The sequence below is a fragment of the Schistocerca gregaria genome, chromosome 7 (genome assembly GCF_023897955.1).
Source record: "Schistocerca gregaria isolate iqSchGreg1 chromosome 7, iqSchGreg1.2, whole genome shotgun sequence".
NCBI lineage: Eukaryota > Metazoa > Arthropoda > Insecta > Orthoptera > Acrididae > Schistocerca > Schistocerca gregaria.
Window position 1 is genome coordinate 238,326,321 of NC_064926.1, and position 16,260 is coordinate 238,342,580.

The 16,260-nt window shown below is 37.8% G+C and overlaps 1 protein-coding gene across 30 annotated transcripts in view; it reads left to right on the top strand.

Annotated features, from left to right (window-relative positions):
- Positions 1–16,260, top strand: part of LOC126281877 (endophilin-A) — a 720,509-nt gene that overhangs the window by 618,920 nt on the left and 85,329 nt on the right. For 17 of the 30 annotated variants that reach the window (XM_049981167.1, XM_049981169.1, XM_049981172.1 and 14 more), the window contains one exon: positions 11,064–11,164. In XM_049981167.1, the coding sequence (XP_049837124.1) occupies positions 11,064–11,164 (101 nt within the window). The remainder of the gene's footprint in view (positions 1–11,063; positions 11,165–16,260) is intronic. The other 13 variants (XM_049981181.1, XM_049981175.1, XM_049981164.1 and 10 more) reach the window with 1 other exon arrangement.

The window sequence follows — 16,260 nt, forward strand, 5'->3', positions numbered from 1 at the left end:
GGGGAGATTTCAGCCAACAAACCATTAATTGTATTTAGTTCACATGCCATCATCGCATCGACTGCATTACTCATATCTATAACTCAACTGTATTACATAAAGTTACTGCCAAAACTTTAAAGCTGATTATCTCCGTAAATTTATGAAAAACATTAAAACAACCTATTTCTTGGCACTTTTTAACCGTATTCCATGTGCATATTTCACCACAGAACAGAAAACAGCCTCAGCCATTTTCATACTGTGCATTAACAGTGCGACAATCTGAGCAGAACGCTGCAGAGACTGTGATTGTACATGATTTTTTAAATAAAAACTATTTAGCTAAAGCATGATTAAGAAAAACGTTGATGGATGTTAATACATTTGAATATCTTAAAAGTTCCATTTAACATAACGTAGTAATAATATATCTAATACATAAGTAGGACCTACTTCCAAGAGCATAGCACCACCAGTGTACTTGTGCTACAGCATCTGGCCAGTCATCGCGTTTGTGTTTGTTTACATCACGTTTATTCTTATGATGAACAGATTATAGGCAGTTGCATTAACCATTGCACCATTTGGACATAGTGTTTATCACAGATGCTCAGACTATCCCAGCTCACCACCTGGCCAAATCACATGCCCACCTAGTGCCACCTACCCGCAGTCCATGTCCTCCAGAATGACTAATTTTAGATTCTCACAGGAGGTCGAACGTAAATGTGCATCCACACTGAAGGTTAATTCATTGCCCATCAAGACAAATCAATTATATGAATGCCTGGTGTGTATTATTTCAGACATCAGTGTGAATGCACATTTACATTTGATTTGCAGCATGAATCTGAAATTAGCAAGCATGGAGAACACTGATGGGGAATGTGGATAGGTGGCACTAGATGGACTGTGGTTCAGCTGGGGGCATCTGGGGTAGTCCGTATATTTGCGATAAACACTATGTGGATGGCACAGTGATTAACGCAACTGCCTAGTAAGCAAGAGATCCTGGGTTTGAGTCCCGGTCTAGCACTTATTTTCACTTGTTGTCACTGATTTTGCACAAAGCCCCAATGCCCCAATGCGTTAGTTCCTTCCTTCAGTTTCCATAATTATATAGACTTGATCTGATAGTTACAGGAACAACTTTTTCCTTCAAATAGGTGCGGATTCAAGAGTTACCCCCCCCCCCCCCCTTTCTCTCACACTGGTAAGTTAAGTACTAGTCAACAGAGAAGAAAATATGAGGGTGGTTTGAAAAGTTCTCAGAATCGCTAGTGCAATGAGTTGTTCTCATGATATTCATTGGACTGTTACCTGTAAACACATGCCACGTCAGTGTTTTTGGAAGAGAGCTGCAGTGTTGACATTGCTCTGTTGTTGTTCCTGTGTAGCGATTTGAGAAGATGTAAAAAATCGAGATTCGAACAGTCATTAAGTACTTTGTAAAGAAAGGTATGAAAGCAAAGGACATTCTTGCCGATTTACAGAATACCCTGGGGGACTCTGCTCCTTCATATTCTACTGTTACCAAGTGGACAAATTAATTTAAATTTGGTTGGGAGAACACTGCACAGTGGTCAGCCAAGATGTGACACTGTTCCAGAAATCATTGCAAATGTGCTCAAAATGGTCATGGAGGATCGCCAGTTGAAATTGTGTGAAATTGCTCACATTTCCCAGATGTCATCTGAAAGGGTATATCACATTTTAACTGAAGAATTAGAAATGAAAAAAAATTATCTGCAAGATGGGTGCCACGACTCTTGACGCTGGATCAAAAACACGTGAGAATGGACATATCGGAACAAGATAAAATAACGAGATTTTTTGCACCGGTTTGTGACCACAGATGAGACTGGGGTGCACTTCTATACTCCAGAGACAAAACAACAATCAAACCAGTGGAAACATGCTGATTTTCCACCACCAAAGGAAGCAAAGACAATTCCTTCGGCAGGAAAGGTGCTGGCATCAGTGTTGTGGGTTGTGAAAGGGATTATGTTTGTAGATCGTAGATTATCTCCCCACTGGGCAAACAATTACAGGAGAATACTGTAACAAAAGATACGCAAAAAAAAGCCAGGTTTAGCAAGGAAGAAAGTCATCTTCCATCAAGACAATGTGTGCCCGCACACATGTGCTGTCGCCATGGCAAAATTACACAAACTAAGGTATGAATTGTTGCCACACCTGCCTTATGCACCTGATATGGCTCCTTCAGACTTCCATCTCTTCCCAAAACTGAAAATTTTTCTTGGAGAGCAAAGATTCACTTCAACCGAAGAACTGATTGCCAGAGTTGACAACTATTTTGCAGGCCTGGAGAGAACTCATTTTTGAGATGGGATCAAGGCACTGGAACATTGTTGGACCAAGTGCATTAATCTACAAGGAGACTACTTTGAAAAATAAAAAAAAAAAGGTTCAGTGGTGTAAGTACTTTTTTTTCTATTCTGTTCTGAGAACTTTTCAGACCACCCTTGTATTAATAGAAATTTTGTTTTTGAGATATGAGAGCAATTGTTTGTGATTGGTTTGAAGAACAATCTGGACAGTTCGGGTAAATGGTTCTGCCACCCATCAAACATTTATGGGACATAATCGAGAGGTCAGGTAGTGCACAGAATCCTGCATTGGTAACACTTTCTCAGTTATGGGCAGCTAGAGATGCAGTTTATCTCAATATTTGTGCAGGCCAAATGTTGCCAAGGTTGTTTAGAGTACACAGGGGATGTTTTGCTCGGAAGCCCTTACTCATCCATCATGTTATGGTATTACTTTTGAAATATTAAACAGTTTATGTATGTTTTCCATCTGTCTCATTTTCATGTGACTAGCTTCTATATAAAATAGCAGCAGGATGCTAATTTTTATAAGTAAGGCCATATTTATATTTTTGTGTAACCTGATATGTAATAATTTGATCACCAAGCAATATATGTGTTTTTGGTAGTAAAAACAGTCTTTGCAAAAGTACACTGGAGTGTAGCATAGCAATATTGATGCTTTGATTTTTGTGGATAAATGCTAGTCAATTCACAAAATTTTAAAATCAAAAGAGGAAGCTTTGTACAATTACTTGGATTTCTTGTACAGCTGGTGGTATCTATATTTTGTTTTGTTAATTCTTACTGGAGACATTGATACCAAATTAAAGTAGGAAGAACTTGAAAACTCCAGGAACTTTTAGAAACTTTAGTGAAACTCATAGAACACACATGAGTACTTAGGTACTTGCAAGGATTATTTACGAATGAAAGAATGGGAGAAGTAAAAATGATTATTAACGTGTACTTGAACATGAGGGTTTAAAGCTTGGATAGTTCTGAATATCATTACAAAGAAGGATATTTAATACTGCATTTTAAAATATGTTAAATCAATAACTGTGAATTATTGTATTTTGTGACGAGAAATATTTGAAAGCTAAGTATTTTTCACATTAATTGCCCACAGATATCTTTTCGTCTCAGAATCAGCTCTTTGCAGAAAGTATTTTTGTTACTTGAATCTAATATCTGTTTGTTTAATGTTTTTTTTATTATTTGTGTGATTATATACCTGAGCAGCTGCACATAAGAAGGCTGGATTAAGCAGTAGTCCATATGGCAGTCCATATGGGAGTCCTGCTCGGAGCCCCATTGGGGGTACGTGTGTCCCATATAATTTTGGCTTCACCTGACCACCCTTTAATCAGAAGCTTTTTTTGTTTGTTGAATTTGGCAGTTGAGACATTTAAATGAGACTGTTTGTTATTGGAGCTTAACATTTTTGTGCGGTCACTGAACGTGAAAGCTCCCACAGATTGTGTCTTTGTATCGTATGCATACTGTAACATGACTTGTTCTCAGATTTAAATCGCTTGGAAATTTTTGTTCATAAACATGATCTAGTCATTACTACAGCTATTATCCAAACCTGTATTTATCAGAAGTGCTATAAGATTACATTTTAAAACTTTAAATGTGGAAAAGCTCATAGTATTTGAGCTCCCATATCTGTAGCAAAAGTTAATATTAGTGGCCACCACATAGAATCACATATTAGCTCAGAGTAGCAGGCTACATTTTTGAAAAATTATTTTTGTATCATTACCTTTCCTACAGTTTGTGTCATATATTCCATAAAAAGATGTGGACAACAATTTTAGGGTAAAGTTGATTTATCTCACATTAATTTGCAAACCTGTTATTATAGACAATATGAGCAGTGTATATTTGTAGATTACCTCAAGCACACCATTGATATCTTATAAAGATTTTGTAGTCATACTTAGTGTACAAAGCTCAGATGAAAACATTTCACTGCTTATTTCATGTTAAATACATCACAGAGCTCCAAAGAGTTATTTTTGTAAGTGAAATGTAAAATTTGTGGTACTTCCTTCACTTTTCTTTCTTTAATTTCTTAAAATTTTAGTGACAAGTGTAAATCGGTCAGTGTCTACTAATATGCAGATGGTTGTAGTTATGCAGCACTGTCTTACTGAACATCATTTTTTGTAATTATTGACAGACTAAGAGACAAAACAGGAAAAATATGTAATTGTTATTCTACATTACTTTTACCAATTCTTCCTACATATGTTTGAAAGGAGAAAGATTGTGATAGACTGTATAAACGATTTAAAAAATGATGTAAGTAAAATAGAAAGAAACTTCCACATGGGAAAAATATATTAAAAACAAAGATTCCAAGACTTACCAAGCGGGAAAGCGCCGGTAGACAGGCACAATAAAATAACACACAAACACACACACAAAATTACGAGCTTACGCAACTGGCGGTTGCTTCGTCAGGAAAGAGGGAAGGAGAAGGAAAGATGAAAGGATGTGGGTTTTAAGGGAGAGGGTAAGGAGCCATTCGAATCCCGGGAGCTGAAAGACTTACCTTAGGGGGAAAAAAGGATAGGTATATACTCGCGCTCACACACACACACACACACACACACACACACACACACACACACACACACACACATATCCATACATATACAGACACAAGCAGACATATTTAAAGGCAAAGAGTTTGGGCAGAGATGTCAGTCGAGGCAGAAGTGCAGAGGCAAAGATGATGTTGAATGACAGGTGAGGTATGAGTGGCGGCAACTTGAAATTAGCGGAGATTGAGGCCTGGTGGATAACGAGAAGAGAGGATATATTGACGGGCAAGTTCCCGTCTCCGGAGTTCAGATAGGTTGGTGTTGGTGGGAAGTATCCAGATAACCCGGACGGTGTAACACTGTGCCAAGATGTGCTGGCCGTGCACCAAGGCATGTTTAGCCACAGGGTGATCCTCATTACCAACAAACACTGTCTGCCTGTGTCCATTCATGCGAATGGACAGTTTGTTGCTGGTCATTCCCACATAGAAAGCGTCACAGTGTAGGCAGGTCAGTTGGTAAATCACGTGGGTGCTTTCACACGTGGCTCTGCCTTTGATCATGTACATCTTCCAGGTTACAGGACTGGAGTAGGTGGTGGTGGGAGGGTGCAAAGGACAGGTTTTACACCGGGGGCGGTTACAAGGGTAGGAGCCAGAGGGTAGGGAAGGTGATTTGGGGATTTCATAGGGAAGAACCAAGAGGTTAGGAAGGTTAGGTGGACGGCGGAAAGACACTCTTGGTGGAGTGGAGAGGATTTCATGAAGGATGGATCTCATTTCGGGGCAGGATTTTAGGAAGTCGTATCCCTGCTGGACAGCCACATTCAGAGTCTGATCCAGTCCCGGGAAGTATCCTGTCACAAGTGGGGCATTTTTGGGGTTCTTCTGTGAGAGGCTCTGGGTTTGAGCGGATGAAGAAGAGGCTCTGGTTATCTGCTTCTGTACCAGGTCGGGAGGGTAGTTGCGGGATGCAAAAGCTGTTTTCAGGTTGTTGGTGTAATGGTCCAGGGATTCAGGACTGGAGCAGATTCGTTTGCCATGAAGGCCTAGGCTGTAGGGAAGGGACCTTTTGATATGGAATGGGTGGCAGCTGTCATAATGGAGGTACTGTTGCTTGTTGGTGGGTTTGATGTGGACGGATGTGTGAAGCTGGCCATTGGACAGATGGAGGTCAACATCAAGGAAAGTGGCATGGGATTTGGAGTAGGACCAGGTGAATCTGATGGAACCAAAGGAGTTGAGGTTGGAGAGGAAATTCTGGAGTTGTTCTTCACTGTGAGTCCAGATCATGAAGATGTCATCAATAAATCTGTACCAAACTTTGGGTTGGCAGGCTTGGGTAACCAAGAAGGCTTCCTCTAAGCGACCCATAAATAGGTTGGCATATGAGGGGGCCATCCTGGTACCCATGGCTGTTCCCTTTAATTGTTGGTATGTCTGGCCTTCAAAAGTGAAGAAGTTGTGGGTCAGGATGAAGCTGGCTAAGGTGATGAGGAAAGAGGTTTTAGGTAGAGTGGCATGTGATCGGCGTGAAAGGAAGTGTTCCATTGCAGTGAGGCCCTGGACATGCGGGATATTTGTGTATAGGGAAGTGGCATCAATGGTTACAAGGATGGTTTCCGGGGGTAACAGACTGGGTAAGGATTCCAGGCGTTCGAGAAAGTGGTTGGTGCCTTTGATGAAGGATGCGAGACTGCATGTAATGGGTTGAAGGTGTTGAGGTCTTGGAATCTTTGGTTTTAATATATTAAAAAATGATGTTTCATGTAATGAATTCTGCAAAAGAGAATAATTTGGGAAGAAATCTACTTTAGTTCTAGTGACAGAATTATTGACAAAAATATTTTATTTCCTATGCATTACACAACTGTAGATTATAAATTGTTGGTCAGTTTAAGATGGTAGTCAGGAAAAATAAGAAATTTTATGTGGTGTATGCAGTGTGGAAATGCAAGCACTGACAAAGTGAATATTGGCTATGAATGATCAGTTTGTAATGTAGGAGATATCCTTCCTTAAAAGTTAAGGGAAGAAAAATAGTAGAAAGGAAATGACACAAATGTAATGATGACATCTCGGAGATACAAGTCATGTCTAATTTGTTGAGGAAGATAAATGCCTTTTGAGAATTTTGTGTTTTGTTTATATGTGTAACCTTTGGCAGTCTTCTTTTATTCATTACTTTATCGTGACAGTTAAAAATTTGTGCTGTACTCCAACACGAACCCAGATTTTCTGCTTTTTGTGAGCAAGCATCTTAACAAATAGGCTGTGTGAGCATACTTCCCATCATGACTAATGTAACTGCATTTACATTGATTTCATATCTGTCAATCCATTCATTTCACTTCAGTGCATTTAATTTGATTCCCACTGCCCACTTTGTGTGTTATCAGCTTCCACAACAGCTCTTGCATTCATAAGTATGAGCTTTGTCTGATACTTCTTGCATTCTATGTAAACCCTAAAATGAGAGAGTTCATGCTAATAGATAAAACATGGCATACATATAAAATATTCACATTCATTAAAAGTATAAATCAGAATAAAACTGACAGAAACATACAACATGTGAGAGTGTGTAAAGATGAATCTGGAGACTATTGCATCACGTGGAAAAAAGACAAATTTGAAGAAATAGCAGAGATGCAACGATGGAAGTTAATCACCTATGTTGCTAGATGAAAAATATACATAATGTTTAAGTGGTTAATGTAAAGTATGTATGAGCACTTTTTTCATAGAGGATTTCTTTAAAAAATGTATGCCCTCACTTGCTTATGTTTCTCTGCTGCTACATAAAGTAGATGCCAATGCAAAGAGCTGTTCCAAGAAAGCTTCCACTTGCTCATAGTTGAGGGAGCCATTGTGATGTTCATGTGCGTTCCTGGTCACATCAGTCTTACGGGAAATGAGGCTGCAATCATCCTGCTCAGGCTGCAATCCTCTTACCTCTGCCTTCTAGCTCTTCCATTCCTTTGGGTGATCTCCATGTTGCCGTCTGTTGGCAGGTGGTGTCACTTTGGCACCACCATTGGTCTTCTCACAGGTCCAAGCTCCAGGGAATTAAACCTCTCCCAGTGGCTTGGCTGATATCCTCTTGGACCTCTTGCCACGAAATCATTTTAGCTATGTTGCATATTGGACATTGTCTTTTTAGCCATCACCATTTGTTAAGTGGTGATCCCCCTCTGGTTTATGCTCATTGTCATCAACCTTTGACAGTTTTCCTTTTCCTGACTGAATGCCATTTTTTTAACTGCTTACATTCTAGTGTAAATTTGCCATATGAGTTATCGGCTGTTTTAATGAATGATGCATGGGCTGTTTACCACGTTTTACTTTTATCCATTGTAGCAATAAGCGAAGGACATTTAATCTTCGCTTTGAGGACTTCCGCTGTCTGTACGGCGTATTGTATGGGCCTTTCTTCAAGAGGAAGTCCTTGTTTTTAGCTGCCTTTCCTTCTGTCGATAGAGCTTAACATATAGTCGCTTTTAACTCCTTTTGCTCTTTGAAGTTCTAAGGTTACGACGTGGGTGCTTATGACCTCAGTTGTTTTCGCACATTAAAACAAAACAAGACAAAAGGCAAAGGGCTGGTGATCAGTGTAGATTAAAGATGATTCTCCTTTACATCTTCTCCTATACCACAGAGAAATTCTTGAATAGAAATTATTAGTCATTGTCCATCTCTGCAGCTGAGTGGTCAGCACAGCTGACTACCATGCTGAGTGCTCAGCTTCGATTCCTGGCTGGGCTCAGAGATATTATCGTCTTAGGGACTGGGTGTTGTCTTCTTGTCAGCATCATTGATACACAAGTCACTGAAGAGGTACCAAAGAAAAAGACTTGCACTAACAGCCCCGGGTAGTGTCTCCTAGCCAATAATGCCATATGATCATTTCATTCCATTAGTCATTTACCCAGAAAAAAACACATGTAAGTGACCAGCAAGTAGTTTTTTCCACAGCACAGCTTTCATCATGAATATGATCTATGGAACACATAAGTAACTCTGATGTATGCTTAAGGATGATCAGGCACCAATATATTCCAGATGCAGCTTCTGTGTTTTTGAAACATCATTACTTTGTGTGGTTCAACTATGAAGAAGCACCCACATCCTGAGAGGTATCTCAGAGTATGTCTTGTGACCATTTAAACAATAGGAAATGTACAGATAACAACTCACTATATAGTTGAGCTTTGGGAACAGCACACAGGCACTTACACAAGATTTAGAGCTTGTAGATTCACTTTTGGATAGCATCATTCTTCAAATTGACCTCTCTCTCTCTCTCTCTCTCTCTCTCTCTCTCTCTCTCTCTCTCTCTTCCTCTCCCCCCTCCCTCTCTCTGTCTCTCTCTCTCTCTTCCTCTCCCCCCTCCCTCTCTCTGTCTCTCTCCCCCTCCCCCCCTCTGCAGCCTAACTAATCTTGTTTATGTTCCTGTCTTCTGCTCAAGGGTTCAGTTACATGGGAACTGGCTATCTTTTCTCTTTTTTATATTTGAAATAGGGATTAACTGAATCATATTGTGAGTGCATGCAATGTATTTTGTTCTTTCTTTCCATTAGCAGTAGTTTCTTAACAATTATAACTATGGCTACAATCAAACCTTACCATCCAACTGATTTTAAATTACAGAATTCTTCTCCATGCTAATTTCCCCTCTTTTTTTTCCCTTCGTTTCCATCTCGCCTTTTACCTCTATTTCCTGGACCTCGTATCAGCTATCTGCTTCATTTGCATGTGTGTACACTCAATTACTTTTCTCCCTGTGTTCCAATCTCTCCTACACCTATTTTCTCGTATTTATTTTCTCTTTTTCTGTTTTTATTTTTTTTTATAGTCCCCTTTTCTCTTTTCTTTTACTATTTTCTTTTTCAGTTCTATTGAAGTATATGTATGGTTTATCATTTGCATTTACTTCTAACCCTGGTTGCACTTCACAAATAACTCTGTCAGCTCAGTTTATCATTATAAGTAGTCAAAGTTTTATTCTGAAGTGGGTTGTCTGGCTCAGAATTGCTATTGCTTCAAAGATCATTGCAGCAAAATATGGAGACCTGAGATTTGTCATTTCCACCTTGTCTTTAAATAGGTTTATCCTGGTATTATTAGTAACATTGTTACCTCCCCCCTACAAAAAAAAAGCTTTCGTTTATTCCCACCAACCTTTGGCCAGGCACTTGTCTTCTGTCTGCTATTGACTGTCGTGTAACTTGAATCAGTTTTTTCTTAAATAATTTTGTTCACTGACTAGCATGTACATTACATCTTTCATTTTATTTTTATTGTTTTTTTTTTAGTTGGTATCCTAAGTGATTAATGATTTTTCGTAACTTTCCTACACCTGTAATCCTTTCTTTCTCATTTCCCATTTTGCCATTAGTGTTCTGTGGCGAGATCTCAAGATACAAAAGTCTGAGATATGAGTGAGTGCTGTGCATTATTGTTTTTGATGCCCTGATTCTTGCTTTTCATGAGAATGACATTTATTTATTGGTTTGTAAAATACTGGAGCAGAAATTTGAATAATGTTCCATTAACATCTGGGCATTATGATTTATGATATGCTATTATGATTTAATTAGAAACAGTGGAACAGGAAATGCCGTTAGAGAAACCATAAGATATGAATCCTCATAAACGCTAGTCTCTCAATTTTAAGACTCTCCGCTTCATGAGTTACTTATTACCTACATTGTAAATGTATACGATTGTTTCGTCTTGCCATGCATGCTTTGCATACTATGAATAATCCTATACTTCCCAATGGGGATTCCATTCTATTTGTGTTACAGACAAGTTTGGTCAGTTAGTTGTCACTGAACAAAGTGTTGATGATGGCCAGTAATTAAGAGTCCTAAAAACAGTGGTAAGGAATCTGGCATGCCTGATTTAGGTTTGTATTTGTGCAGGAGCATTAATGCTTGCAGTCTGAAAATGCAATGATTTGTTAATCTTTATATAGCATTATGCTTCATATGAATAAAAACGCTGTTAGCTAAAGTGTGTTCCAGTTATGTTGAATGATGTATAAGTAGAGAAAGAACCTGTAATATAACTACCAATAAGTCACTTCATTGCTTCTGTTTTATTATTCAATTTCTTTACTTCTGTTTATTAATATGAGAAAACTATTGAAATATTGTTTTTTTTATTTTCAACTCATCCTTACTCTATAGGGTCTCACATTACAGATGAGGAAATAAAGATGTCAGAAGAAAAATTTGCTGAATCACTCCAACTTGCTCAAATTGGAATGCACAATTTGTTAGAGAATGATGTAAGTACTATTTTAGTTTTGCAAGTAATTTATAAGTCGTTATTACTGATACATATTGTGCTTTATAACTTGTTCTTTGTCTGTTATTATTACTACTATTACTACTACTAAAAAAATTAGAAACTTTTTTAACATCATTAAACAACAATTAATTGTTAACTAAGTTACAGAAAAGTTATAACATACTGTTTGGCTTTGGAGGTTCCTTCATTTTACTTTGTTACAAACTTAATACCGACAAATGAAAAGTAAAAAAAATAAGAACATATATGACCCCAGGTGAAATACTGAAGTGCTTGAGTGAAGAAATATAAGATGACTCTAAGGGATTTCCAGAGGATTTCCTGACTCCATTGATGATCTCATTGACAAAGAAACAGTGTGACAGAAAATGCAATGAGCATAAAACTGTCAGCTTCATTTTTCATGCTGCCAAGATAATGTTATATTTTGTACCTAAAGATTACATACAGGCACTGATGGATGAAAACATTATGACCATTTGGTTAATATTGTGTTGGCCTACCTTTGGAACACAATGTAGGAATGACTCTGTGTGGCATGAATTCAGCAAGTCCTTGGTAAGTTGTGGAGATACGTGGCATAACATGTCTACACACACCTCGTGAAATTCTCATAAATATTGGCAGATGATTTGTGGGCATGGTGATGGTACCCGAATAACAGCCCAGAAGAGTTAATTGGGTTCATATCAGGCAAATTTGGTGGTCAAGACATCAACGTGAGTTCACTATCTTCCTCCTTAAACCATTGTAGCATGATTCTGACCTTGCAGCACAGGGAATAGTAATGGAAAAATCAGCAACTTTTAAGAAGAGGAGGATTTTCTGTAGCAGTGCTGAAATGGGATTAAAGCAAAAATTACTGAAGTGTCTGAAGTGTTTTACAGCCCTGTGCAGAAAGTTGAATCATGAGAAAAAAAGGTACCAAGTAGTTGAAGACTTGCGAAATGTAGCCATAGTAGACAACTGAAAAAATAAAATGGGGAAACAAAGTGACAAACAGAGGTGTTGAGGAGAGTAGGAACAAAGAAGCAATTACTGGATGAAATTGAATGTATTAAAAGGAATTAGAAAAGTTTCTTATAGAGAAAGTATGACAGAACTGTAAATACCATCATAGGGTGTATAGAGAGGAGCAGAAGAGAAGGAAGTGAAAGATGACTATATCCTAGGCAGCCTTTTATTTGACATAAGTAAACAACCTGAAGGAAGCAGCGATTGACTGCAAAAGAACCTGAAGGAAGAAGTGATTGACTTCAAAAGCTGAGGTAACAAGAACCATCTCACAGAGCAGAGAACAAATGGTTATGACCAATATTACATTACGGCTGGTAAATAGCTTACACTGAACAAAAAGATGATCTGAGTTCCATACTGATGTACACACTGCCAGGACTTTCTGAATGTGTTAGCAGAAAGAGGAATTGACAGGGGGACTATGCGAAGGATGCCATTGTTAAGAGAAACATAGATTTTTCTTTTGCTGAAATATATGTTGAATGATAAAATGACACACATTTGGTTTTAAGTGCCTTTAGTAAACAACAAATGATAACTTCATGCTGATTATATACATATCTCTTTAAATACAATAGCTAAATTTGCAATATTATTATTTTGTCTTTTTATTACATTTGATGTTAAAATTTATTTATATTAAAAATAAAACCTTTAGCTAATATAATTAAGAGCAGTGAAAGTGACTAGATTATATTGTGATGTAGAATTATTTGGAATTTCAAGGGACATTGTCTGAGTATCATATTAAAAAATGAAGGTCATAGATTAAAATCGAAGTTTCTAAAAGGGGCAAATACTGTTGAATCAAGTTGTCAGCAGCCAACTTTGTACAGTCTTGATTCAGCTGTATGGTCTCCAGTGTTTGCTTAATTATGATTGTCGTAGAGACATACTTAATAATTGTGAGTTGCATTAATGTCATAGAGCATACAAAAAGTCATTCGTTTTGGCTGTCTGTGTATTTGTGCTCTCTTGTAGATAAATCGGTGATGATTGTTGAATTTTAGTTCACTGGATTTGTAGTTTATTTTTGAGCATCATATGAGATACAGTAAGGTTAACAATGTTAAACCGTTACAATTCCATGTCTTTTTTATGTACTCAGTTCTGCTACGGAAGATTGTGAGAATTTGCAATATGTGGAAGGTTCTAACAGAAATAATTATTGCAAGAAGTCATCTTTTGGAAAGATCAGAGAATTAGAGCTTAATTATAATAGTAATATCTTTTTTTCCTGAGGGCAGAGTTTTTAGTATTCAAAATAGTAAGGTGTAATCATGTGTTACTGCATGAAGTAGGTACTGAATTTGATTAAGGACAAAGTGTAACATATAGTGTAGGAACTCGGTGTCCATAAAGGTAAGAATAAATGCTGCATATGTGAAATAGTTTGAGAAACAGTTCAATGAAAGTTTGACGCCACTTTTGTGCATCTGCTGTTCTGGCAGATAGTAACAAAGTTATGCTAGGTGACATGATGTTGAGAGGATTATTGCCTTAAGAAAAGACTGTATCTTTCATCACACAATTCTTTCATTGCCTTGAATGCCTTAACCAAATATGTGCAAGGGCTGGGCCACAATTTTGTCAACAGAGCACACTGTTCTCTTCACACCTTTGTTGTAGCTTCTTCTCATCCCCTGAATCTCCTCAACATGGTTGCTGTCCTTGAAGGATCTTCTCTAACCACTCCCACAGCATGTGATTTATATCCCTGTCACCACCATCCACAGAAAACCTTGCACTACTTCTAAAGACTCCTGCTCCATCACCAGAACGAACCATTATGTCCAAAGAAAAGCAATCTGTAATCTGCTTCATCTTTTCCTCATCCTTTTGTTTTTGCTCTTGTTTTTGCATTTTTTCACTTGTATTATTTTGTCACACTCTCTCTCTCTCTCTCTCTCTCTCTCTTGTGTATCTGTCTCTCTAGTTCCTTCTTCCCTCAGTTGCTTCTCTCCATGCCAGTTATCTCTGCTATACTTAAAATGCCAGCTGCCCTTTTTACCAGTTCTAACTTTTCAGAATTACAAATCTTTGTTGCTGTTAGCATTTCATTGTTGCTATCACTCCTATTCTGGAGTATCACAAGAGGTGGAAGTTTCAAATGAATTTCCTATTTCGTTTTAAAGCAGAAGTTCCTTTCAAGTAGACCTTTGCCCTTACAGCTGTAGTTCGATGTAAAATAAATTTTTTCCTGTGTGCACTAAAATTAGTGGAAACTGCAGTATCCAGAAAGAGTTGCCCTGAGGATGTTTAGACCAGAGCAGTAGCAACAGCTGATAAAGGTTGCAGAGAGATTGTGCACAAATATGCATTAGCTTGTGTGACTGGAAAGGTCAGGCCTGAAGAGCCATCTAACAAAGTGGAATGCATGTGAGCGAGTTCAAACAGGGGAGAAGAACTTATCTCTGATAAGTGGGTGTACCACACCATATAATTTTGACTGATACACGAGACACTGCTATGGCAACAGGTGAATACAACAGAGTTGTATGCAGCAATGAACTGAACTGGTACTGGGCCATGAAAATGTAACTACTGCTCAGGCTGACTGTATCTTTTGTTCACACAACCACAACAGACCATGCATCTGTATTGATGGTTTTTCATTGTCTGATACAGCACAAATTGGAGCACATGTATCTTTGCATTTTGTAAGTTACCATTGTTTAGAAACCTCAATCTTTTCAGATTATGCTGGACACATGAATGCCAGTACTGACATGCTGAATGGCAAAGCAAACATAATGATTTCTGACCTGTCGTGTTTTAAACATCCTACAATGATGGACAAAAAAGTGTTTGCTGTTGAGTGGCTTAGCAGACAAACATATCATTGTTTGAAGTGCCATTAATACAACATGTTATAGTGATTCCTGTGTATTGAATACATATGAATCAGTGCTGTTTTTGGAGGCTTTGAATTTCACCATGCTGCCTCCCTTCACTCATTTCTACAAACTGTATTTTATCATGACCTTGTAAGGTATGTGTGATGGGAAATTTTCAAGCCTCATTTGAAGAGCAGTTGGCACCACTGCTTCACTTGTATCTGCAAGTTTGCTTGACATGTCACCCATTCAACACAGCTAGCATATGGTTGACAAATAACCAGAACCTGTGATTGCAGCATTCAAGAATAAAAGGCACAGGTTTTGTCCAGTTATTTAACCTTAATCATTTGTGTTTTGTTATGGTCCTAATCAGTGGTATAAAATTTGTTTCAATCACATATGTCATTCCTGGTGTTGCAGTTTTGAGAACCACTGGTGTATTTGATAGTCTATATTTAAATTAAGGTAGTACCACCACTACAACTTTTTATTTATTTTTTTTTTTTTTTCAAAGTACAGGATGTATTTCAGACTTTGTGTCTATTTTCAGTTGTCTTTTACATATAAAGTGAAAGGCTCTGTATGTTTACAGATTCAACAAAAATAATGAAGGCTTTGTCAATACAGAAGTTAAAAGTAAAAACTGAATCACCCTACTTGATTTACATCACTATACCGAAACATACTGGTAAAGATCCTAAAACAGAAAGTGAAGGGAGTACACAGACAACGTAATAAACTGTAGCAACTTTACTGCATACATGTGTGTACACAAATCTACTCATCAAACAATGAAAAATCCAGGATAAAATAATGACACTGCAATGAAGGGTGCATATTGCTACTCACTATATAGTGGAGATGCTGAGTTGCAGACAGGTACGACTAAAGAACTGCTAAATAAGTAAGCTTACAGCCAAAAGGCCTTCTGAATTAGAAAACGTACATACACATTCATGCAAATGCAATTCACATACACATAACCACTGTCTCATATCACTGTCAGTAGTAATGTCTGGTGAATTGTGTTTGCATGAATGTGTGTATATTTTCTAAGTCAGAAGAAGACCTTTTGGCTGAAAGCTTACTTGTTAAATAGTCCTTTTGCTGTGTCTGACTGCAACTCAGCATCTCCACTATATGGTGAGTAGCAATCCATCGTTTTCATAATATTGTCATTAAAATCTACATAAGGTATACTGTTGAAATACTACTG